Source organism: Choloepus didactylus, chromosome 10 (genome assembly GCF_015220235.1).
Source record: "Choloepus didactylus isolate mChoDid1 chromosome 10, mChoDid1.pri, whole genome shotgun sequence".
Taxonomy (NCBI): Eukaryota; Metazoa; Chordata; class Mammalia; order Pilosa; family Megalonychidae; genus Choloepus; species Choloepus didactylus.
In genome coordinates this window covers 91,888,513-91,914,365 of record NC_051316.1, presented here as the reverse complement: position 1 = coordinate 91,914,365, position 25,853 = coordinate 91,888,513, and the positions used below count along the sequence as shown (strand labels likewise).

The following is a 25,853-nucleotide window of genomic DNA, read 5'->3' as shown; positions in this document are numbered from 1 at the left end:
TTGTAAATGGAAGGGGGGGCTGTCCGTCCTTCCTCTATCACCTTCCCAGTCGCTTGTCGGAGGAGTTTAAAAACACACTGAACTTCTCCACTCTTTAAACTCTGTGTGTTGGGGAGAGGCGGATGTAAAGGGAGGACACCCCTGCTTCTCCTCCCTCTCCCCGTCCCCAGCCTTCCAGCATCTGCAGGGCGCCCCCAGCAGCCGGAGGGGTGGGGGCGGGCAAGGCGTGGGCGGCGGAGGAGGGGTCGGAGAAGGGGGGCGAGGTTTACTTCAAGAAGGGGCGTGTGGCCAGCGGAGCCTGTGCTTTAGCAACTTCACTGAGAGCGAAGGAGCAGAGAAAGGGAGGGAGGAAAGTTCGTTTCCCCCCCCGACGTCAGCGCCGGGCGGGCCGCGGCGACCGCGGAGCGAGGAGGCGGCCGGGAGCGGGGCAGAGCGCGGGGCGGCTGGGGCGCGCTCGTTCGGACCCGCGCCTGCGACCCGCGCCTGCGACGCCCGGGCCGCCTGCGGGTATGGACAGCGCGGCCAGCGCCGCCTTCGCCCTGGACAAGCCAGCGCTGGGCCCGGGGCCGCCGCCGCCCGCGCTGGGGCCCGGCGACTGCGCCCAAGCGCGCAAGAACTTCACGGTGAGCCACCTCCTGGACCTGGAGGAGGTGGCGGCGGCCGGGCGGCTGGCGGCGCGCCCTGGGGCCAGGGCCGAGGCGCGGGAGGGCGCGGCGCGGGAGCCGTCCGGGGGCAGCAGCGGCAGCGAGGCGGCGCCGCAGGACGGTGAGTGCGGGCCGGCGCGGGGCAGAGGGCAGGGGCGCGGGACCACCGAGGGCGTGGGAACGGAAATGCGGGGGTGGAGGGGGCAGAGGGGAAGCGGGGCTGCAAGCTTAGAGAGGTGCGAAGCTGGAGAGACCCGGGACCATAGGGGCGCGCGGGGGTGGGGGGAGGGCAGGCCGAAGATGCAAGGACGCTCCATCTGCCCGGATCCAGAGTGGGGGCAGCGTGGGGCGTGGGGGCTGCACCGCTGAAGGGGCGCTGGAGGAGACGCTGCGGCAGGCCCTCCCGGGGGTGCCCAGCATGGAAGGGCGCTGGGCATTGAGTCTGGGGTGACTGGCTCACCCTACATTTGGGGCCACTGTTGGGCTAGGGTGGGCTGTGGTTGACCAAGACTCTCGCAACTGGGTGAGAGGACCTTCTTTTGGCCAGAGCTACTACTAGTCCTCTGAGTATAACTGCGATGATCGCTGAGAGTCAGTGCTGTCTTTGGGCCCGGCCTTTTCTCTCCACTCCCAAATAGCCTGAGAAGTGGGAGAGACTGTTACCATGTTGCAAATGGGGAAACCGAGGCTTAGAGGAGACAAAGCGACTTGACTAACATCATACAACTAGGTTTGAAACTCTGTCCACCTCCCCACCCCCCACACTCCCAGTTCCTGCTAGGACTTCTTGAGATGGATTCTTTGGCAGAAGGTATTCGGTTTGCCACCTACTCCCTCTGTTTGCCCCTCCAAGCAGCTTCCTGAGTGGAATAGCCTGGTCTTTAAGAGCCATCCAGGCCTCTTTTCCCCCTCCGAGTTAAAGGTCATCAGGAAGGGGCTTTAAAAACAAACAACCCACCCAAGTGACTTCTTTTAAAAAGTCACATAGGATTGCCGGGGTCTGAGCTGTTGGTAAGAAGTGAGTAGAGCAGGAGAAGATGGAGATAAAGTAAAGATCCCAGCCCTGGACAGTTGCATGGGACAGGGGAGGGGACCAGAGTCCCGGCAGCTCACCCCCACCCTAAGGAGGGGATGGGGTGGCCTGAGGCCACTTCCCTCTCGCCTGGAGAGTAGGCTGTCCTGCTGGAGCTCTGGGGCCTTTAAGAGTAACCCCCAGATTCCAGCAACTTTCCCACCCACCCCAGGGAATCCCCCTGCCCCCTTCACCAGCCTCCGGGGCTCAGGGGTGCCTGGCTTGGCTGTGTCCCCCTGGCTTCTCAGGTGAGAGTAGGTGCAGGGAAAGCTGAGGTGACTGTAGCCTGGTCTGAAACTGTGTCCAGGGGTCCGTGCCTGTGCAGGCTGGGGGTCTGGGGATGCCTGAGCCGTGATTGCCTTCCACCGTGCACCTTCAGAGAGCTCCAAGCTGGTGTCAGGGCCTGCCTACCTGCATCGGGCACTTCCCAAAGTGAAGGCCACTGTCTCCATCCCAGGGACCCAGTGTGGCCAGCTAAGTCGTATCCAGCAGCCGCCAGCCCAGGGGGAACTGGGACTAGGCAGACCCCTCTCTGGGAGTTTGGGTTTAGATCCCTGATGGAAAGGTGGAGGAATACAGTGGGCTGCTGTCTGTGCGGAGGGGAGAACTTGCTAGCCCGAGGAGGACCTCGAGTCTCATGGCAGTAGCAGCTCTGAGTTGGCTTCCCCTCAGGGTAGAGGTAGAGGTCTCTGATTTCACTGGAATAAATGGAGGACCCCTAGGAGGTGGGGAGAGGAAGAACAAATGAAGTGAAAGAAAAGAAGGAAAGGAGAAAAAAAGGAAAGGAGGGAGAATGGGAGGGGCAGAGGAGAAGGAAGAGAAGGGTACAGGACTGATGGGGCGAGAAGGAAGGGACCCAGGCGTTGGCTCTCCAGTGTGGCCTAGGGAATGGATGCCTGTTTCGGCCTGGGTCTGCAGAACCAGGGGAGGACAGATGGTGGGAGGCTTGCTTCTGCTGGACGGCACAGAAGGTCTCTGAATGGAGCGTTTCACAGGGAGTCCCAGGGCAGCTAGTTTCGTCTGGGGTGAGCGCCTGGGCAGGGCACTGGTGACCTTCCGGGCAGCCAGGTGGATAATGGGCCTCTCCAGCAGCCCCCGGGGCTGTGACTCCTCCGTGAGAGCCCGGGGGGCCCACAGGCCTTTTCCTGAGAAGGGGCTTCTAGCACACTCAAAATATGCAGGACCTGTGCACTTGGCAATGGGGGGCCACGCAGTGTATAGGGTCAGGTGGGACGGGCCGAGGGCCACGATAAATGGTCTGTACCGAGGCCAGCATCTCCTCCCCTCATCCGTGAGGGGCAGGGCTGCCGCAGGGGCTGGGCTGGGGTCAGCGGGCGCTCAGCTGGCTCCTGCCTTCGGAACCCGCCCAGGACCTCTGCCCTGAGGTCTATGGAGTTGGGGGCAGCCATGCAGTCCAGCTCAGTGCTACAGGCCCTCAGGGAGATTTTCTCCAGGCCTCAGCAAATTAAGGAAAACATAGACAATATGGAGAGTTTTATACGAATGTAAAAAATCCACTTTAAAAGATTCTTCTGAATTGGGAATTACATTTTCCTTACTTACTTTTGTTATTAAAATACCTCCCTCCCCCACCTTTTAAAATGAAATATTAGTGCCACTAACTGGAGACTGTCTTACTCTAATGTCCGCACTTGGCAGAATTGAAAGGGGGTAACCCCATGCCCACTCCTCAAAATGCAAATCCATGAAATCCAAAGGCTTTAAGTAGAGCCAGACATCTCCCCGGGGCCCACTGGGAGCAGTCCAGGGGTGTGCACTGTCAGGCGGTGTTTCCCTGGGGTGGGGTGGGTGCTCCGTGGCTGCCCATGGACCCTGGGAGACTCCTTCAGCTTGCTCTCCTGCGGGTCTGGACCTGTCAGGCAGAGGGTGGGGGAGGAGGGTGCGGGCAGAGGCCTCTCGCCCCCCCTTTCCTGTGGTCAGGGTCTCCTCCTGTGGCTTCCCAAGTCCTGTGGGCTCCACAGGTAGGCGAGAAGGGGCCTCTCTCAGCACCATCCTGGGGAGACCAGCCCACATTTCTGGACTCCTGTCCAAAGCAGGGAAACAAATCTGGGGTGCCAGGACTCCAGACTCCAGGCCAGCTGAAAGAGACTGATACCAAAAAAGAGATGAGGTGTCCCCCATTTAGAAAAATAATGTGTAATGGGGAAACTAATGACTTAGAAAATTGCTGTTTGCAACCTGCCAGGCTAGCAGGCTTAAAATTATTATTTTTTTTAAAAGGTTTTGTTTTCACAATACTACCGGTAGATGTAGCCTATTCCTGCCAATGACTTTCCCAGACCAGGCTCCCCCCGGAACTGGCCGGGAAGGCTGTGGCTTGCTCGGTGACTCAGAACAAACCAGGATCTCGGGTTCCTCCCAAATCAAGCGCTGAGGTCTGGGCTGGGGCGCTGAGCTATGCCAAGTACGTTAGGAAAATAAACCCTCGTTTGCTGCCTTTGCGATGACTTACAACAAAAGAAACCACATTAATAACAGATTTTCTTTAAAGCATTCCCTCCTGCGGGCAGGGCGGAAACAGGGTCTGAGGTTCGCACTGTGCAAATAAATAAAGGCCTTGAGCCAGGCAGGGGGGAAGCTTCCAGACAGGGGAGGCCACTCCCCTTGGCCAGTGTTCAGGGCTGGTACCTGTTTCAGAAAACCTCAGGACAGAGTGCACCGACCTTCCAGAGATTTGGGACAAGGAATCGCTTGGAATTTTAAGGGCCCAGGCTGAGCCAGGCCAGGCTGGAACCCGGGGGCTTTGGGCCCAGCCTTCCCGTGAACTGCTCCTCGAATCACAGGGGTGAGGGGAAGCCAGGGGTCAGTCTGGTTTGGGGAGTAGGGTGTGCCCTTCTCCCTTGCCAGTGAGGGAGGCACCGGGCCAGAGTATCCGGAATGGGTGGCCTTTGGGAACAGTGAGTTTGACAAACCATCAGACATGCCTTCTGTTTTTGGTTTGTTTTTAAATTTTATTGTCATGATACATATTTATCATAAAATTTCCCATTCTAAGCAGTGGCATTAATTACATTCATAATGATATGCTACCATTGCCAGAACTTTTTCATCACCCCAAACAGAAATTCTGTACCCATTAAGCAATAAATGGTTCCCCATTTCCCCCTCCTCCAGCCCCTGGTAACCTCAATCTACTTTCTTAGCCTCTGTGAATTTGCCTATTGTGGATATTTCAAATAAGTGGACTCGTACAATATTTGTCTTTCTGTGTGTGTCTTCAGGGTTCAGCCATGTTGTAGCATTCCTTTTTGCAGCTGAATAATATTCCGTTGTACGTATATACCGCGTTTTGTTTATCCATTCCTGCCTTCCGGTGTTAATCCCCCTTTCCTGTAACTGATTGGGAAGCTGATGGCCGTGGCAGCCTCTGGGGCTGCTGAAGAGTTGAAGTGGGAGGGTGGCGGCAGGGAATGAGAACAGAGCCTTTTAAAGACAAGCTTCATTCCTTTCCATATTTGCATTTCCTGATGGGGGCAGAGTTGTCTGCAGTGACTGAGCACTGGACTGGGAGTCAAGACATCTGGCCTGTGCTGCCATCTCTGTGTCACCTTAGTTGTGACCTGCCCCTTCTCCGGGCCTCAGGTCCCCCCCCATGAACAGTGTGGAAGACAGTGTGCAGATGTTTGGGTGATTTCCCGCAGGCTTAGACAACGCGCTGTCACGCGCTGCATCTCCCTGGGCGTGTTGGAGGCCTGGGACTTGGCTGAGCCCAATGTCCGGCCTCAGGGTACTGCTGCCTTGGACAGGTGAGGTGTCTCTCATCAGATGCCCGGGAGCAGGGGGTGTGTAGAGGTGAGGGGCTGAGGAACCAGCCTGGAGCTTGGGAGCCCAGAGGGCCTTCAGTTTGAGAACCAGGGGGTCGCCCAGGGCAACTAGGGGTGGTGGGGGATGGTGGGGAGGGGCGACGGCCTGCATCCCTGGCTTTGTGTCAGCAGGGAAGGCATTTCCTATTGAGTTAATCGTTCATGATTCCAGGGTGGTCTTGCTTCTCTATCCAGTGGATCAACTGGGTGGAGCTTGGGGGCCTGGAACGGGGCCTCGGACTGGGCAGGGCCCCCACAAGGGCCCCTCCCTGTGGGCAGAAGCTCAATGGGCTTGGAGCTGTCACTGTCCCTGCCCAGAAAAGTAACTTTGGAGTGGTAGTGATAGCACCTGCATGCACACCACCCTTTAGGTCTAGAGAGTGCCCTTTGACTCAGAGTCACCATCTGTGAAATGGAAATGAGGGACAGTGATGCCCCTGCGGGGATGTGCTGAGCCCTGAGTGGACATGGGGTGCTGAGCACAGATCGCTGTGAATCAGGCAGGGCTGGCAAATGCATCCTTATTTTTTACAGAGGCTCAGCCAAGCCAAGCAACCTGCCCAAGATCTCAGAGGGTTTGGATCATGCTTGGGCTGGAGAAATGGGAAAGGGCAGGCCCCACTGGTTGTTGGGGAGACATGGGGCAGAGATTTGCTTGGTGGGGATGAGGGAGCATGGTGAGGCAGGGGGAGCTGAGTCTTGAGGGCTGGCACAGAGTGGGCTGTTGGGATGGACGCTGTGTGCATGTTAGGGGGTTCTAAGTGGGTAGAGATGTAAAAGAAGGATTTGGGACAGCTCCTCCTGGGCAGGTACCTGAGGTTGGCTGGTTGAGGCAGAACTTAGGGAGCTTTCACATGTCTCAGCCCCAAAGGAACAGTGGCTGACCCAGGGGGAGCTGGTGCTTCCCTGAACACATCTTGCAAAAAGGGCGCCAGTGTTGCAGCCTGGCCAGGGCTCTGCCCTGGGGTCCAAGACTGTGGGAGTAGAAGAGAAGGGTCAGTCCCGTGCAAGGATGTGGTGAGGGCGAGAAACACTCTCAGGGTTAACGGAGAACTTGCTGTGCTGGCTGGGGCTTCACATGCGTCACCCCGAATTATCCTCCTACCATCCAGGTGAGGTGGGTCCTTTTATCATCCCCACTTTATTAGGAGGGAAACCGAGTCTCAGAGAAGTCGAGCCACTTGCCAAGGTCACGCCGTTCCCACCAGAGCCAGGATTCCAAGCCCAGGCCGTCCTGCTCTAAAGCCCGTGCTCTTAACCACTGTCCAAAGCCACCCAGGAGCCCCAGGAATGCTGGGCACTGTTTGACCAGGAATGTCATCCTTAGGCGGGTTCATCCTCAGGAAGGCTCGATATCCTTGGCAGCTTGGCCTGGGTCGCTGACCAGCCGTGGGGGTGGTTGAAGCTGTGAGAATGAGTGGTGGCTGCTCCTGCATCTGTTTCACCCAGAAACAACTGAAATGGCCCCACTCGCCCTCCACAGGGCCGTCTCCAGCCCCCGCCTCTGAGGAACAACAAGGGACAGGCCCCTTCCCCCTTCCACCCTTGCTCGTGTACTCATTCATTCAATCATTCATTCTTTTGTAATCACTTTCTGAACACCTGCTATGTGTCAGGCCTGGAGCACCTCACACCCCGCCTGCCCCAAGGGCCCAGACTCTAGTCCTGTGGTTCCCAGACTTTCAGATTTCACCTCTAGGGAAATTTCCAGCATCTCGGAGGAACACACCAATAGAGTGGGCAGCTTTTAAATTTTGCCAAGAAGAGCCATTTGCCCACAACTATTGTCTTGTTGCTTCCATCTTCATGTCTAAGAGAGAATCTTTTAGCATCTGAACCTCAGAGGAAAGAAAGGCCCTCAAACCTGGCTAAATGTAGATTAACAAAAAACTGTTGTAATTGCCCCCTATTTTTCTCATTTTGCGGTAGGTCGGTGAAAACTTTGTCATTTGGGAATCACATGGTGGTCTGGCTTTCCCAGTCTCTCTCTCTCTCTCTCTCTCTCTCTCCTCTCTCTCATGCTCTGTCAGAATCAGCGCCCGGCCCAGTTTCCAAGCCCAGCCTCCACAGGGCTGGGGCGGCAGCGGCAGCTTGCGAGTAGATGAGCCGACATATCTGTACTGGTGTGGGCCAAGGGTTAAGTGCCTTTTGTTAGGTGGTGAGTAGGAGAGAGCCGTGGGAGCTTCCTGTTTAGACAGACGGAGGTTGGGGAAAGCTGGCTCGCCTGGCTCCCATGCAGGCTGAGCAGAGGGGCAGAGGCAGCCATGGGATCCGGGGTGCCGGGGGGAGGAAGAGAGACGGGGTCCCCACAGCGACTAGCAGGTGGGCAAGAGGACACGGTGGGGGCGTGTTGCCGGCAGGGGCAGAGCTGCCACCGCTGCCAAGGAAAAGACCGGGCCTGCAGGAGCGAGGCCTTGCCAGGCACAGCAGAGGCAGAGCTGCTTCTGGCCAGAACCCTGAGTCATGAATCTCCAGGTGTCTTGGGGAAAAAAGGTTGTTAAAAGACAAAACAAACAAAAAAAAAAGAGCACTGATTCCCCAGTTACTCTCACTGCCTGTGCCCGAGTCTGGCCACCCTGCTTTGTGGCTTCATGTCCCTTCCACCCATCTGGGAAGCTCTGAGGGGCTGCCGTGGGGACAGGACATGGTGCACATGGGGCCCTTTATGGGTAATATCTTTTGTTGTGTCCTACAAATGAGGCAGGCTCTGGGAAGACAATGTTTCTGGTCCCTCTTTGTGATAGATTCTGCTGTTGTCTGTGTGGGACAGGCAGCTGGGACCTTCCGGTGTGGGGGGCAGTGGGAGGGGTTAGGAAGGAGCGAGGTGATGAGTTTAGGAGAAGCCAAGAACTGGGACCCGGTGGGCCTGGAAAGCCAGGCAGTGGGCAGAGGGCTGCTGGGCAGATTACAGTCTTTGGAGAAAGTCCTGGATGTGGGACACTGAGGAGCCAGAGGCTGCGAGGCCCAGAGGCTACAACGGAAGGATCTTCCGTCCCAGAGCTGAACAAGTGCCTCAGTTGCTCGAGGTTTGGCAAGGTGAGGGCAAATCACCTCCCGTGACATTGCTGCCTGGGTGGTAGTAAGTGGGGCCCTGGACTGGGAGTCAGGAAACCGGGGTTCCCACCTCATCTTGGCCAGCCCACTCAACTCAGGACATGCCCTGTCACTGATCAGAGTCTCCATGACCCAATCTGTAAAACAAGGGGGGTTGGACCATCTGTGTTTGTTTAAGTGTGGCCCCAGGAATGACATTAGAATCACCCGGGCAGCTGACTGAAATCCATACTCCTAGGCCCTACCCCAGCCTTTGGGGGCAGAGTCTCTGGGGTCCAGGCCTGGGCATCTGCATTTAACAAAGTCCCCTGGTGGTTTTTGTGTGCATTGAAAGCTGAGAGCCACTGAGGTTCATGTTCTCAAAGTCCCCCTCCAGCCCTGACTCTGTACCTCTGTCACTGTCTTCAGCTTGCCCGAGTGGAACACGGTCCTCTGTGGGGGGCTGGAAAAGCCAGGCAGGGCTGCCCCAGGATGCATGAGGCTAGTATCGCGTGGGTGTGGTGTGTTGGATGGGGAGGGAGCTGCTCCCAGGCCGAGCCCCAGCATCCCCAGAGACCTGGCTTTGTCCAGGATGCCCTCGTGACCGCTCTGCCGTGTCCAGGAGAGAACAATTGCTGTCAACTATTCCATAGCATTCATTGAGCACCTACTGAGTACCAGCCCCGAGGCAGCCCAAAGGACTAACATGAAGGGGGCACTGATATAGGGGAAGAATATTGTCTCCCTTCTCTTCCATCCTAGCCCCCTCTGGTTGGGGCTGGCCGGGGTCAGGAAGGGGCGGTCAGAAGCCTTTCCACTGAGCTTCTGTTCTGGAAGAGCCCCCTCTCAGCCTCCTGCCACCCCACCCTCACCCTTGCAGGCCTGTCTGGGGTTGGGGATCCACTGCCCTAGGCAGCGGCTGCCTTGTCCTAAGTTTCATCCACCTGCCTCCTGCCCCAGCCTCCCTTTCTGTCCCCCTTCCCTGCCCCACTGTGCCTCCCTCCTCACTGCGGGTGCAGACGTTTACATGCCAGAGATGGCGTTATTAAAAATGACATTTAACCAGAGCTGGAATTACCACGCGGATGGCTGCAACTTCGGAATCAAAGCGGGAGCCGCCAGGCACGCCTGGCAGGGGCCTCGCGGCCTCTCTGTGCTGGCCTCCGATATAAAACCCCTGCAGAACCCTGAGGTCTTGAAAGCGAGCGCACCTCCTTTCATTAGACTAACAAATAACACGTAACAGAAAACATCTGTTAACAACAGCCCCTAATGTTCTCAAGATGGTGCCGCGGGCGGCTGGTCCAGCCAGCAGGCAGCCGGGCTGAGGTGGGCTCGGGTTTTGGTTGCCCGCACCCCTGGGTGTGGGTGTGGGTGTGCAGGGCCCTCAGGGGTGCAGTAGCCCCTGCCCTCCTGGGTCTCCTTCTGCACTCTGTGGGACCTGGGAGCCTCCTTCCCCACCTCTCCTCTGACTTAGTCATTCACCCGTCTCTTCTCACCAATGAGATCCCCTAAGACGAGTTTGGGAAGGGATGGTACCCCTGGGCATCCTGTGTCACAGCCCTCCAGCATGGGGTTTGAGCTCCGACTGATCCTCTGACCAGCTCTGGGACCTTGGCAAGTTTCTCCTTCTCTCTGAGCTCCTCGTTTGCCATGTGTGGATAGAAGTCATGCCCCCTTGCAATGTAGCTTTAGGGATTTGAGGAGATGATGGAAGTAGAGTACTCCACATGTAGGCAAACATGTGGGAAGCGCTCGGAAAGGTTATCTGCTATTATGATTACAGTTGAGGAAACTGAGGCTCAGAGAGGTTAAGTGACTTGCCCAAGGTCACACAGTGGGTAGAGAATTAAGTTTTGGAGCCTCAGAGCCTACGCCCTTTTCACGATTCCATGAAGCAAGGAGAGACGTGCAAATTCCATGCCAAGTGTGGATCAGGCTGGAATCATGGGCCTTATGTACCCTGCTAAGGAGTTTGGGTTTACTTTATAAGTAATGAGAAGCCCCTGAAGAATTTTGAACTGATATGCTAAAGATTAAAGTATATGACACTTCAAAAGTCAGATGACACTAGCCATAGCATAAATAGCTACACTGAGTTCTAGAGATGAGCTAGAAGCCAAGGAAAAGTAGCGTTTTAATAAATGGTGGTGAAGAACTGAATAGGTTATTATCCAATCTGAATATACTGGAAGGGTGGTCCTAGGGCCAATTACTTAGACTAGCACCACCAATACAAGATTAAGGGGGTGATATGAGAAAAGTAGCCAAAAAATAATAAAAGAAAAAAACTGAAAGGAGTTTGTAAAAATCAAAACATCATTTAAAGGAAAAACTAGACCAGCCACAAGAGATGCATACCAATAAATTCAGATAAAATTTAACTCAGTCACATAAGAAATCTTTTGAGAGAATATTGTAACTCTTTTATATAAATTATTAGAGCACTGATTTGACACAGGGATACTATTTGTACGTGGCTGTTTAGCCACTGAAGGGGGTTCTGTGGTACAGAAGAAAAGTTCTGGAGTCTCTCCTACAGCCCATAAAATTGTCTCTGCTTGGAAAGGAGGGAGGGAGGGAGAAGGGAGAAACAGGTCAGACACAGCCCCTGCCCTCAGAGGGCTTCAGGTCTAGAGCTGATGGCAGGAGGGGCTGAGCTCACCTCTGAGGCCCCACTGAGGCCAGGCAGCCCCTCAACGTCCCTACTACTCTGGATGCAGGAAGCTTTAAAGACGGGGAGAGGGGCTGGAAGACCTTGGTGCCCCACCAGGACCTGAAGTCTGAGCCCAAAGCTCAGCGAGGAAGGGGCATCAAACCTGGAGGAGGAAGGGCTGCCTCCCAGACTAGGGACAAAAAAAATACAGGAAAAGTCCCAAAGTTGGGAGAAAAGACAAACTGGCACTTTGTTCCCTGCTTCCCCCTCATGATGAAGCCACAGAAAGGAGACCCTCTTCTCGCCTTCCCCTAAGAGACTTTATATTAAACTCCACACCATTGCCTCCCCTACCCCCTGCCAAGATCTGCCCTGGTTTTTGATTCTAAGGAAACTGGATGGAATTCATTCATTTGTTCATTTATTTGTTTGTTCATTCTTTCCTTCATTCAATGCGCAGCTGTGTTGTTTTGAGCATCATGCTGGGAAACACCAGATCTGGTCCCTGACTGCATGGAGCTTAAAACAAAGGCAACATAGCTTCCTGTTAGCCAACTCTTAACCGTCTGACTAGCTTAGAACTCGTGAATTCTCCCAACAGCCTTCTGAGGGAGATTAAGCCTTATCCCTGTCTTACAAATGAGGAAAGTGAGGCTCAGAAGGTAAAATGACTTGCCCAAAGTCACCTGGGAAATATGTCATGATCTCCAGAGCCCAAGTACAATACTGACCACCCTGTCCTGGGTCCCCCAGTTGGCCAAAGAGCCACTGTGGCCACTGGCTGGGAGCTGTGCAGGCCCTGCCAGGGAGGGCGTGCCCTTCCCCAACCCCTTGGTTCACACCCAGAAACCTCTGCAGTGTCCTAGGAAGGCCTTCTCTCTCGGCCCAATACACCTGTGCAGACCCTGGCCCATGGCACAGTCAGGCAGGGGGCCCTGGACCACGTTGTGATGGAGAGGCCCAGAGTGGGGATGTGAGCCAGGGCGGGGCCCCAGCCTTGGGGGATCTCGTGTTTCCAAGAGACATCGTGTTTTAATTGGAAGGCCAGCATCTCCCGCAGAGCTGGCTGCCCCGCCACCACATCTCCGGGCGAGGAGAGTGTCAGGGCTCAAAGTGGGAAATTGCTGGAGACAAGAAGTAAAAACGGACTACTCTGGTTTCACTGAGAAGGAAAAAAGAAAATGCAAAGATCTAATGCTGGCTGAAAGCAGGGTCATTGGTTAAAGAAAACTGTTGCCATTGCAGCAAATTTGAGTCTGGAGTGGAGCAGAGCTGGTTTTGCTCTCAAGGAAGGGGTAGCGGGGGAAGCACGCTGTGACCCCTTCCGTCCCTCCTTCCTTCCACAGATACTTGTTGAGCACCTAGTCCATGGCAGGCCCTGTGCTGGGCACTGGGGTCCCAGCAGGGTAGAGGGGAGGTGTGGTCCCTGCCTGCTTGGGGCCCACAGTCCAGTCAGGAACACAGATGTTAAAGAATTCGTGTTTGACAATGGAGAGAAATGCTATGAAGGAGACATCTGGGCTGCTGTGAGAACAGTTCATGAGCCCTAACCTGGTTGTGAGGGTCAGGGAAGGCTTCCTGGAGGAGGTGGAATGTTGGAGGGAACCTAAAGGGCAAGTTGGGGTTGGCCAGAAGAAGAGGTCAGGGAGGATGTTCCAGTTGAGGGGTGGGGGGTGGGGGACAGCAGATGCAAAGGCTCAGGGCTGGTAATGAAGTTGGCTTGTTCCAGGAGCAGAAGGGATGAGAGGGAGCACGGTGGGAGAGGGCTGATTGAGCAAGGCCTCGTCCGGGATTTACGCTCTTTGTATTAAGAGTGGTGGGAATGTTTTCTTTGGGGCTGTGGGCATTCTCGGCGTGTCTGGGAGCACCCAGGCTCTCCCCAGTGGTTCTCAATGGGTGCGAGTGGAAGCCAGTGGCTGACTTGGGGCAGCAGTTGTGTCCCGGTTTCCTGGAGCCTCCTGGGCTACCCCAGTGGCCATACGCCCCTGACAGGCTGCCCCCTGCCTCTTCTGACCCCGGCCCAGCTGCTCAGAAATGTGGACCATTTCAGAAGCCTAGCTCCCACGTTGGGGAGGGGAGCCTCCAGGAGCTATTCAGAGAAGAGGCAGGACTGGGCTCACCAGTTCACCATCTGCAGGATGGTGGGGAGGAAGAACAGGTGCAGGAGGGGAGACAAGCACCCATCGCTGGTGACAAATTAATGGACCGAACACCGGGGCTGTATCTCACGGCTCATAACCACCCTGAGTTGGAAGTTTCATTAACTCCCCTTTCACAAGATGAGGAAGATCGTCCCAGGGTGTCTGACTGCAAATCTGCACCCTGTGCAGAGCAGAGTGGCTTTGCGGTGCTGTAGCACGGTTTACCGGATGACCAGGGTACGGGTGGTGGTGGCTGTGAGGGTGTTTGTCTTCATCCTCCTCCTCAGCAGCCCAGCGATCCTGACAGTTGCACCATTTATTGCGCACCTACTACGTGCCAAACCGTCTGCATGGATCATCTCATTGAATCCTCCCAAACAGTCTAGGAGGACGGTAGTCTACTGCTCCATTTTCCAGATGAGGAAGCTGAAGCCCAGAGATGGTTACACAGTGAGGATGTGGTGGGGCCTGGTCTTGTGTCCACCCCCCTTGCCCCTGTCCCCGTTTGCCCGGAGCTCCCAGCCTCACCCAGCCTCTCCAGGCCCACTTAGGAAGAGAAGGGCAAGAGATGCAACAACACTGCTTCTGGAAGACTGGAGCAGGGACTGCTGATTGTTGGTGTCCTAGGGCAGGGACAGCTCCCATTTGCCCCCGTGCAGCTCAGAGGTGGTGCAGGCAAAGAAAAGGAGAGTTGGCCACAGAGAGTTCCAGTGGGTCCCCCTCCGGTCGGAAGGCCACCACCTTCTCGGAGACAGGAGGAGCCTGGCTTTGCTGTCAGGATTTTGGCCCTGTCTCACCCTCGCTTGCTGGGTGGATCTTGGGAAAATGCCTTCATCTCTCTGAGCCTCCAATTCTTCACCTGCAAAATGGGCATCATAATAGTACCTAGGGCTTGGGGCTTTTCAGAGGAGTCGCCACGATCAAGCAGGGAGGTGCTCAGGTCTAGGCCTGGCACCCAGTAGGTGCTCCGTCAACGTGAATTTCTTTTCTCTTTCACTCTTCCTGATACTTGGAAGGAGGCAAATACAGTTTAAGGACTGTTGAGTCCCTTTCAAAGATGGAAAACCAAGGAGGAAGACTTTTTCCCATGCCCCACAGGAGGAGGAGCTGAGAGTAAGAGCAGAGTTCCAGGTCCCAGGAGTCTGCCGCAGTGGCCTTGGCTGGTTCCTAAGTATGCTTTCCAACAAGGAGACGGGTTAGCCAGTCCCTGTGCCTCCTCACAGGACCCACACTCCTCTGCCCCGACCCCGCAGCCCTGCCCTGTCTGGTGACCTGGGGGCCCCTCTCTGACGAGCAGTGTTGGTTTGCTGCAGCCCCAGCCTGCTGCCAGCCGGGCCTGACTGCCGCTCCTGCTTTATTTTATGTGGCAAAAATTAAAACCATGTATAATTTCATGACAAATACCGTCTATAAAACACAACAGAACTATTTTTATAATGCGGCATTTGAGGTTAAGAAATTCAAATTAGAGATTAATTGCAACTTCTAGAAGGTCTGTGGATAAGACAGTTTGGGGAGAAGACTAAGATATTCAGATATGTTCCTTCAGAGATTACATTCAGGTTCTTGCTGCATGTCTAGGACAGGCACACACACATGCATGTACACACACACGTACATGCACACGTGTACATACTCAGCTAGCCCCTGGGCTTTGGCAAGGTGGTTTAGACATGGCATCTGCATTCGTGGGAAAGCTGCTCTCAATGCTGGCCTGGATCTCCTCCAAAGGGTCCTTCTCTGCCAGGACCACAATGTCCAAGAGGCCCTCAGAGCAGTGTGCCATGGTGATGAAGCAGCCCTAGGGTTTGTGGAGGCAGATGGCAGAGGGAAATGCACAGAGCTTAGGGCTCAAAGAAAAGAAATGAATGTGTTGGATTTACCTCCATCAGTGCCAGCTCTCAGCTGCTCTCTAAACCCTCCCCTTTCTCCAGCACCCCCCAAACCAGAACCAGATGGAAATCCAAGTGAAGAATGGGTCTGAGGACAGGGCAGGCAGCATGCACGGGATGAGAGTCCCGGTCAGTGAGGGAGGGATGGGGGAAGGAGGTCCAAGGAGCCCATTCCAGAAAGGCCAAAGGCAGGATGTATATCTTCCTGGCTTTCTGGGGATTGTGGGCGATTGTTTGCCCCTTTCTTCAAAACAGGGAACAATGGCAGTGGTCGGGAGAGTGAGCTGCCCTGGGTGCCACAAGTTTCCCGCTTCTACCCTCAGGTGCGTCCTGGTCAGGAGGGCAGTCAGCTCCGGGCAGTCGTTGGCTAGTGCACAGCGGCCCCCTCATGTGCCCGAGGGGCTGCAGGGAGGGGAGGGCGGGCCAGGGGGCCAGACTGACTCCAGTTGACTCCCCACCTTAGTCTGCATTAACGGTGTCCACTCAGGCTGACACCTCTCTCTGAGCCTCAGTTTCTTCATCTGTAGAATGGGAGCCACGACTGCACCTACCTTTCAGCCTGGTTCTGAGAATGCAATGAGAGAGGACGCACTTCGCATAGTACTGGCCAGCAGATGCTGCCACCATTATTATTGTTATTATTACTGCCATTTGCTGTTATTCCCAACTCCTGTTCTGAAGTTCTGAAGAAGGCTGGGCTGGGGACCACCCCACCCCCACCCCCAAACATACTCCTGGCAGCTGCTGGTCCCCAAGGACCCTCATCTCCCCAGCACAGGGACTGCCTCAGTCCAGACTAGCTCCATATTAAGGTAAAAACTCTGTCCCTTCACCCCAGCCCCACCCTGGGGCGGGCGAGTAGCAGCTTGCTGATTCCCATTGTCTGTTGTCTGGAGTGAAGATTGGGAGGGGTGGGGGTGCTGACAGCATCTCCACCCTTCTCTCGGTGATGGTGGCCTTCGCCACAGACACGGGAGACAAAGAACCGGGACCGCCAGAGCAGGGTCCCGAGGGAAGGGCCCAATCTTCCTGACTTCCAGCTCCATCAGGGACCTCGGACCACCACCTCATCATCCCCTCTTCCACCAGCCGTGCCTAAGCCTGCCACCCCACCGTTAAAGTAACTTCTCTGGATGAAATCACTACTCACAGGGAGTCCCTGCTGGAACCCCCCTTAGGAGGCCCCCACGAAGCATATGGCACACATGCTCCTCAGCCATCTTTATGGAATGTTATTGAAATTTCCCTCATACAGATGAAAAACTGAGGCTCCTTCATTTGACATCTATTTCTTGAGCACCTACTAAGTGAGGCACTGGGCAAATATCCACCAATCAGCCCTTAGGGAGCTACACAGGTAGCAGGGAAGACAGCAATTAACAGATAAAGACACAAGACAGATAATTAGTTACTGTGCTTGAAAAGTGCCACCAAGGAGAAGCACAGGGGCCTCAGGCTTGGAGAGGAGGAGTCGCCAGCCTGAGGCTGCACAGCCAGCACCTGGCAGAGCTGGGATTCAAGCCCTCCCACCCCCAGCTGTCCCACTGTGCAAGACTGTGGCTCATGGGAGCCTCTCCCAACAGGCTGCAAAGATTCACATCCCAGATTACTCTGGAGCAAGACCCATGGCCAGCCCCTGTGGCAGGGGCGGGGCTGGGAACACAGGTGAGCAGATTCACAGGCAGGTCTGCAAGTCCGTCTGGCACCTTGCTCTCGGTAGGCTTGGGGGGGCGGTTGCTGGCATGGGGGGCATGCTACTCTAGTTCTGTCACCTGCAAGAGATAGAAAACCAGCCCCAGCTCGTTAAGCAAAACCAAGATATACCGATGCATGCAATTGGAAAATCTATGGTGGGACTTCAGGCATCACTTGGTGCAGGGCTTAAAACCATGGCACCAGGACCTGGGTTCTCTCTCTGTTTTCCCTCCCTCTCCCCTGACTTTGTCTCTTGGGTCTACCCACCTTCCTGTAGGCTCTATTCTCCAAGAGGCTCACCCCTCATACTTATATACAGCTGCAGTGGCTCCTGCCCTTGCACCCAAAACCCCCTATATCCTGCAGAGAAGTTCAGAGTCTTTCCCAAAAGTCCCAGCAAGAGTCTCACTGTGCCATTATTGAGTCCTTGCCCGCCCAATCCCCCAGGCCAACCAATCACAGTGGCTGCAGGAAGGTGAGTGCTGATTGGCTGAAGGCTGGGCTGTGAGCTCACCTTTCTAGGAGGTAGAGTAACATAAACAGCAGTGGGGCAACCAAGGCTCAGAGAGATCAAGCAACTTTCCAAGGTCACCTGACAAGGGGGTAGAGAGGCAGTGACTCACCCCAGGGCCTTTTTTGCTCAACCATGACCCTCAAAGCAACCAGAATCTGCTGCAGGAGGCCTGGGTGGCTGGCCCTGGGACCACCCTTTCACCATCTCGGCCTCCATCCACCAGGACTGGCAGCCTTGTTGCTGAGACCCTGCCCTCCTTCCTCCCGGGCTGGGGGCTCCCACCTGACCATGATGGACCCTGTGGGTTCCTTCAGCTCCTGCAGAATCTGAGCAGCTGAGGAGTGCCCAGAGGGGCAGTAGCAGGAAGCCATGGAGACAGCTTCCAAAGGGGGCATCACTCCCCTGCCAGACCCGTAGCACAGGCCCAGGAGAGGCTGCTAGGCTAGGGGAGCTGGGCCAGTTGGGGCCTCACTGGGCTCAGCACCCCCTTCCGGTGGCAGCATCCCCCTCCCATTACATCAGGCACCCCCTGGCAAATATGCTTTTCCCATAGCCAAGATTGGTGGTGGACTGTGGTGCTCTGGTTGCCGTGCCCTCATGTGTGGTTGACAATTCATTAACCATTTATTACTTACCCTTCTGCAGCTTTTGTATTTTGGAAATAATAAAATAAAACACTGTATTTCAGGTTTACCCTTTTCCTGGGCCTTAGGCATTGTGAGTAATTCATTAATTCACTCATTCATTCACTCATCTGCTGTTTACTGAGCATCTGCCATGTGCCAGACCCCAATATTGAGACAGACAACTAAGGAGTGGGTGGGGTGGGGTGGGGGGGAGAAGAGGAAAACAGGCAGTGCAATTCAGTCAAATTTAATTGGTGATAGTGAAGTGGCTGGGGGTGGCAGACAGGCTCCTGAGCCTTTTGGGGGCAGAAAGGGAAGGATTCCTACAGATAAGGTCAGGTAAAGACTGAATTGAGCTTAATGAAGAGGTGGGAAAAGTGTTTTTATCCAGTAGGAACAGGAAGTGACAGAGAGCATGGAGTGTACAAGGAGCAAAAGGAAGGCCAGTGTGGCTGGCAGGAGGCTTGTGGGGTGTAGAGGCACAAGATGGGGCTTGAGGGGGGCAGGTCCTGACACCGGGAATGAGACTCTGGTCTGGCACATTAGGTTCCTTTCTGGCTTTTGCTCAGAACCAGAGTCGGGACTAGGGTGAGGCAAGTGAGGCACCAAGGGCACAGAGTTTAAGGAGGCGCTCGCTGTCAAGGTTGTGGGAGTGCAGAGTCAGCGCCTGAGATGAGTGCCTCCTTAACTCTGCACCCCCGGCACTTTACTGTCCTCTTTCTAGGCCTGGGCAAGCTCAGAACTGATTTCCCTGCTCCCCAGGAGCCTTGTAATTTGCCCTCACAATCAGCTGTCCCTTCTCCTCCAGGTGCCCCCTCTCCTCTGAAAAAAAACATCAATATCCTGATTTTTTAGTGCGAGAAGTTGGTGAGTCCAGTGGGGGTGGAGGGGTCTCAGCAGAATGCTAATGAAATCAGGGCCACCCAGGTGGGAGCCATGCTCTGTGAGGGGTGAATTAAGCAAATGTGCCCAGCCCCTCATGGGCTTTTCTTCATATTTGATTGGCACTTGCTGAGGGATGGCTGCCTGCAGTGAAGCCCCCCTGCAGAGGGGGATGGGGGGGTTATGATGGGTGGGACACTTCTGCTGCTTCATATGGCCACCTCTGAGCCTTCACGGTGGCATAGGCTACCTTTGTCATTCAGGGATGCAGCATGGAAGGAAAGTGGGGTCCCAGGAGGCTCTTCAAATGACCCCCTTTACGTCACAGGGCCCTTCCCAGTCCTCAAAGCCCTTTCTCATCTATCCTCTTCAATCCCCTCAGGAACCATGTGAGATGGGTGCTATCATTAACTCATTTTACAAATGGGCAAACTGAGGCTCAGAGAATTGACATGGCCCACCCAAAGTTACCCAGGTGGGATCTGAGCCAGGGTCTGTCTATCTGCCCTGAAGCCCTGGGCCATGCTAGTCCCCTGCTCCCCAAATCTCAGGTGGGTGTAATTAGAGTCCCACCTCTACCAGGTTGTTATAATGATTTCATGGACTCGAGTGCAGCAACCAAAAGGGATCCCAAGTCAGGCTGCAGGCTCTGCTTCTCACAGGCTCTGTGACCATGGCAGGTTGCCTTGCTCCTCTGGGCCTCTTTCCTTGCCCAGATAGAATGCCCGTCAGTGGACGGTGATCAAGCGACAGCATGAGTATCACTGTGGTTGGAAAGCACAAGTACAGCCCTCCACATACCTCATCTACCTGGAGGGGGCAGGTTGGATGGGCCAACCTGCCTGCCAGGCCATGGGTCCCAGCATTCTGCTGAGACCCCTCCACCCCCAAAATGAGCCTCAGCCACAATGCATATACTGAACATAAGACACCCCCTCAGCCCCTCCCATCTCTGTGTGCCTTCCTCTCACCCCATCCCCAATAGGTGCGATAGCATATGAATCTCATGTTTTTCCCAAGAAGCACTGTCAACATCAAGAGAAGGTCTGTTTGACTCTGAAGGAGAAAGGCCAGGAAGGCTCATGGGGTCTGTATTTCTGCTTCTGTGTCTTCCTCTGATAGCACTGGACCGAAGAGGTATCTGAAACCTGGAATTCACAGCCCATGGGGACCTGAGGCAGGGGACAAAGCATAGGAACCAGTGTGAGGAGACTAAAGCAGACAAAAGGAGTACAAAAGGAGTTCTGAGCATCAGAGGAGGGCTTTTCAAGTGGGGTCTTGCAGGATGAGTAGGAGTTTGTTTGGTTTCTTCATTAGTTCATGCTGTGCCCCACCACTGGCTGTGTGGCTTTGAGCCTGGCAGCCTCCCTCTATGCCTGCAAGTGCTCATCCTTAGAATGGAATGGAAAGTGCCTGCTTTGCTCTGAGACTCCCTGAAAGTGATAGGTGTGAGAGACTCACGGGAAGGTGAAGCGTGCACGAGACCAAAAACGTTCCATGTTGTTGGTTTCAGGGAGACACTCCTGGGCCCCTTAACATGCTCTCATCTCCTCTTCAAATGTCTCCTCTTTCAAGCTTTCCTGCCTTCTCCACCCTCAGCTCTTCTCTGGGCAACTAAAGCTCTCATGTTTCCATCAATAAGCCAACCTGCTTCGGTTTGAATCCTGATCCAGCTGGATGACCTGGGATGAGTCTCTCATCCTCCCTGAGCTTTGATTTTCTCCACTGTAAAAGGGGAATAAATGATGGTGCTTATCTCCAAGGGCTGTGTGCGACTTCAGTGATATGGTGCGTTTAACTCAGCACCCAGCTGTAGGAATGGCTCCACATCATGCTAATGGAACTCATTATTATTTCCTGTTCGCCCACCTTGTACTGGGCACCGTGCTTAGTTATCTGAGTTATCGCCTGTAACAACCCTGTGTGTAGGTACATTTCCCTTTTGCAGATGAAGAAGCTGAGGCTCATTTTGGATAAGTGGCCGATGGCTATAGAGCTGGGACTTGACCCCAGGGCAAACCCATGCCCAAAGCGTGGCACTGTCAGTGAGTGGTTCTCAAGCCTGGCTGCACCTTAGCATTACCTGGACAGCTTTTAATGAATGCTGATGGCCAGGCCCTAACCCAAATGTGTTAAGTCATGCTTTCTGAGGGGTGGGACTAGTCATCTTATTTTTAAAACCTCCATCTCCATTCTCCAACCAGTGATTACACTGAGCAGCTAGAGCCGAGACCTCAGCTCCACTCTGCTGCCTACACCCCCCTGCTCGCCCCCCGCTTCACACGGCCCATCCTCATGCCTGGGTCCTTTGGTTTGGGTGTGCATCTCTCTTCCCCTGACAATTAGCATAAAAGCTGCAGATGCAGGGGCAGAGCTTTCTCCATTGGGACTTTTCAGCCCTCTGGGTACACCTTTGAGGGTAAAAAATTGCTTTAGAAAAGTCCTGGGCCCCAGAGCAGGTGATGTACTTAGGCTCACATGTTGCATCAGGTTGACGGGGAAGGATATAAACCCCGACCACAAGGTAAGCAGGATTTGGGGGCTTAACAGGCTCTCTCGAGGGCAGCAATTCCGGGGTTGTTAGTTCCCAGCCAGCCACGACTATCACCATAGCTATGGTAGCTGGCTCTCAAATCCAAAAGGGGTTGTACACCATGATGCTGGCCAACAAAATATGTCTGCACGTGGATAACGATGAGAGAAAATGCATACAAATAAGACATCATCCTTTAGATGGGATATAAATTGAAGTGGTGTGCTAGAGCCAGCTTGTACTGGTTCATGAAAGCCAACTGTTACATTTTCAGCAATTTGGGGACCTGGCTGTCAAACACAGATGCCATTAAAAATTAAATAACATAAACATACAATTAAATGAATATATTTAAAACAAATGCAATACATACAACTCATCGCTTTCTAATACTCTTCCTACATATTACTATTTGTGCTCTTGAGGTTATTTGCATCTGTTGCATCTGGATGTGGAAATAATACATACTGGTGTGCTACTGCACATATAGTTTCCCATTGTAGCTTGACATTGGCCTCAGCAGAAATATTTATACCCCAGACCCGCAATGCTATAAATTAGGGGGCCCCCGCCCCCACCCAGATAACCAGTTGTTAAACATTTATCAGCACACCACTGGTTATAATTTAATTTTGTAAAAAAGCTTCCTCATGGTAAATAGTCTTTTTGGAAAACAAAAATTGTTCTCTTGGGGTAAAACTTGCCTTGCCAACATTACCTAGCAATGTGGTATTTATGTACAGGAGGTGAAATTTTGTCCCTATTTCAAATATGTTAGGGGAGGTTGGATAATTTTTCTGCCTTCATGTGGGCCCTGGACAAGGGTTTGCCTGCTGGCAACACACCAAATTGCTGTTCATTTATTTCCTTTAAGAGGCAGAACTGAACCTAGTTCTCTTCAAATTTACTTCTGTGACCTAATGTGGAACTTTAGAAAATGAATGTGTCAGGGGATGAGGGGTATTGAGATGGTGGTCCATGCCCCCTGCAGTGGAAAGAGCCCTGAGTGGGGAGTGAAGGTCAGGGCCCCACTTTGGCTCTGTCCTGAACTTTCCCTGTGCCCTTGGACAAGTCTCGCCTCCTCTCTGGGCTCCATCTTTCACATCTGTAGAATGAGTACATTGAAACCAGCCTTGGAATTGGCAACTACTCGCCTCTCTTGTCTTCCTAAGCCCATGGCAGACAAAACTAATCAACCAGTGCTCCTCAGAATCCTCCTTAACACAGCATTCCAGGCAGCCACTACCAGGTGATCAGAAATGGTGGTGGTGGTGAGGTGACATCATGAGCCAGCCCTGTTCTGAGCGTTCTCTGAAGTCCCTTCCAACTCTGACTCTGTGTGGCTGCTGCCTGGGAAGGAGGTGAGTGCAGATTCACCCATGCTCTCAGCAGGAGCATTTACCCAAGCACACTGGGAGGCACTGGGGCTCACCATGGAGAGGAATGGGCCACAGGCTGGCTCACAGAGGTCTAGATGTCATGGATGGGGCCACAGTGCCCACTGGCTAATCTTTTGGAGGTCACCCAGCAACCCAGGGAGAATCTCAATATCCCACAAACAAGCAATGGGGCTTGGGCGAGACCAGGGCTCCATGAAGATCCAGGCCCTCTCTGGAAGGGCCCCCTGCCAGCCCTTGCCCACCCGGTACCCGTGTCCTCAAGTTTGGAGAGGGTACCTGCAGTCAGCACCCCTCCAGAGGTTTCTGGCTAAGGGGCAGTGAGGAAAGGCCACAGGGTAGAAGTAAAAGCCAGGAGACAAAGTTGTGTGACCGAAATTGCCACAAGCTCCCTCTGGTACTAGAAGAAATTGCCTTTGTGAAGAGACAGGATGCCGAGGTGCCGGATGCCTTCCAGAACTGGCTTTCCTCCAAATTTGCTGTCACTTGCTCCAAGCTCCACTTGACCAGGAGGGTAGGGGGGAATTGTGGGCAGTTCTTTCAGCTTGCTTGTTTGGTTTTTATACACCCTAGGGCCTCGATTTTGTTTGGTCCTGGCTGGTGGCCTGGCCTTTGCCCCTCCCTGGATTTGCTGGGGAAGGAGCTAAGTTTTATGATGCTAGAGGGCTGACAGCTGGGTTGGGAGCCCCCCGTTTGCTTGAGCACTACACTGCCCTTCCCCCAAGCCTTCCCCCTCCTTGGGCAGTGGGGGGTGGGTAAGGTGAGTGGGGTGGGGCAAGGGCCCCCTAGCCCGGAACCCACAACTGGAACTTGACTGTAAAGTTAAAAAAAAAAAAAAACAAACAAACGACTCTTTCCCTGCCCATTTCAGAATGCCTGGGCACGTCCACCACGGTCATTACAGAGCTTATTACCTTCAGGTTGGGGACTTTTTTTAAAAGTGTGGTTTTGTTCTAAAATCCAGAATTTCTGACAGCCCAAGTTAACAAGCCCCCAAATGAATTCAGAGGGTATTAATGGGAAAGTTCTAAACAGAACTGCTCCGTCCGGCATGTAAGCAGCTTCGAAAAAATTCTCTTCTCCCAATTTAAGGGCGAGTGTAGCACTTTGATGTGGGCCTCCGAGTGCCCCATTTCCTTATAAATTCCCTTCTAAGGAGAGGGAAAGCTAAAATTTAACCTGGAGCCTCCAAATTACTTGCAATTTGCAAGCACACATGCTTAGCCCTAAGGGGCTAAAGGCCGCAGGGAAAAAAAGAAAGGAAAAGAGAGAGAGAGGCAGACACACACACACAAAACCCACTCGCACTCACCAACCCACTTTAGCATTGTTTTGGTCTCTTTAGCAGATTTATCATCATTTAATCTAGGAAATCTGCTAAAGTGCTGTTCCTAAGGATTATAGCCCCCTTTCAAAACGAAACAAGTCATAAACCACTGAATAATTAAAACGAGCTTCTAGAGCAGGGCATTTTTCTCAGGAACAGAAGTGTTTCCTGGAGTGTAGTCTCTGAGTTCTGGGGTTTGATATGGGGCAGAATTCCAAATACCAGCCGTCTTGGAGCCTTTCCAAGGGAAACGAGTCACCCAAATTCCAGGAGAGTCGGGACAAAGTCACACTTCCCCCAGGCACATGGGCTGGAGGGACGCCCCACCCGACCCCACCCCCAGGGCATCAGCTAAGGGATCAGGGCTGCAGCTGAGGAGAGGGCTTACAAGGAAGTGAGGGGAGTGGAGAGGCCCCACACCTGGGGCCCAAGAAGGCTCGGGTGGCTGTCAATATTAGGTGATCTGGGGTTCCAGGTGTGCATATTAGGCGAGAAGAGAGGTACAGCTGTGCAAAGGACCTGCCTGGGGGCCGGAGTCTAATAGCCCATTTGAACCCAGGTCTGCTGCCTTCTCCCTGTGTGACCACGGGTAAGTGACCGCCCCCTCTAGCCTTAGTTTCCCAAACTGTGAAATAGGGGTGGTAGCAGTGGTGACAGTACCTGCCTCATAGGTTATGGTTATTGTGTGCCAAGACCTGCCTGTGCAGAGCAGCCCATGGCACGCGCTCAGCGTGGGAACCACCCATGTTACTAATTGGGGGTTAAAGTTTCCTGCCCACGGTTTAGCAGGATGGGAAAGGGCAGTTCCAGTTCCAACGGGCGCTAGCCGAGATTGGGAGAGGGTGGGGGGAATCTGAGCGGGAGGGAAGATGAGGAGGCGGGAAAAAAAAGGGTGAGGGCCCCGGCGGGTGGCCGCGGCGCTCCCCCGCCGCACCCCACCCTGCGCCCACCCCTCCGCGTCGCGCCCACCCTCCCGCCTTGGCGGCCGCCTCGCACTCACAATGAGCGGCTTGGCGGCGGCGGGCGCGGGCAGCGCGGGGCTGGGCGCGCCGATCTATTAACGTCTGTGTGTCTGGGCCGCGGGTCTGCGGCAAGGCAGGCGCCAGGGGCTCGCCTGGAACCAGATGTGCCGCGGCGCCGCTCTGGCCGCCACCGGCGCGGCGCGCTCGCACGCACGGGCTGGTGCGCACATGGCCAGGCGGGGCCCGACAGCGGCTGGCGCGCCAAGGCGGGGCACCCCCTGGATTTCGGTAGGACCCCAGATCGGCGTGTGCGTAAAAGAGACACTCACCCCACCCCTTGGCAGTCGGAAGCGTATAACACCCCTCCCAGATGAGAACCCCCTGTGCCCCCCCCCGCCCCCGCGACGCTGGCCTCCCTGTGGTGGGGACTGCCTCGCCCCTCCAGCCCTGCCACAGAAAGATGGCCCCCCCAGAAAGCTCAGACCTCCCGCTCACGTGCCCCCCTAACTGCCCAGGGCTCGGGACTCTTCTCCAACTCCCAAAGTTTGTTTTTTTAAAGTTTGTGTGTAAGAGTTTTTAAAGTTCTGAGTCAGAGCTTCCCATAAGATGAGAAGTTTTGGCCATATTGAGAAAAGCCAAACTGGGGGAGGGGAGG

General features: G+C 54.4%; 1 protein-coding gene across 1 annotated transcript in view; it reads left to right on the top strand.

The window, feature by feature from the left end:
- The first annotated feature begins 456 nt into the window (after positions 1 to 456).
- The window catches only part of PRRX2 (paired related homeobox 2), a 45,055-nt gene continuing 19,658 nt past the window's right edge, over positions 457 to 25,853 (top strand). Inside the window, exon 1 of the mRNA XM_037797783.1 lies at positions 457 to 765. Coding sequence (XP_037653711.1) covers positions 510 to 765 — 256 coding nt within the window. The 5' untranslated portion in view covers positions 457 to 509. The remainder of the gene's footprint in view (positions 766 to 25,853) is intronic.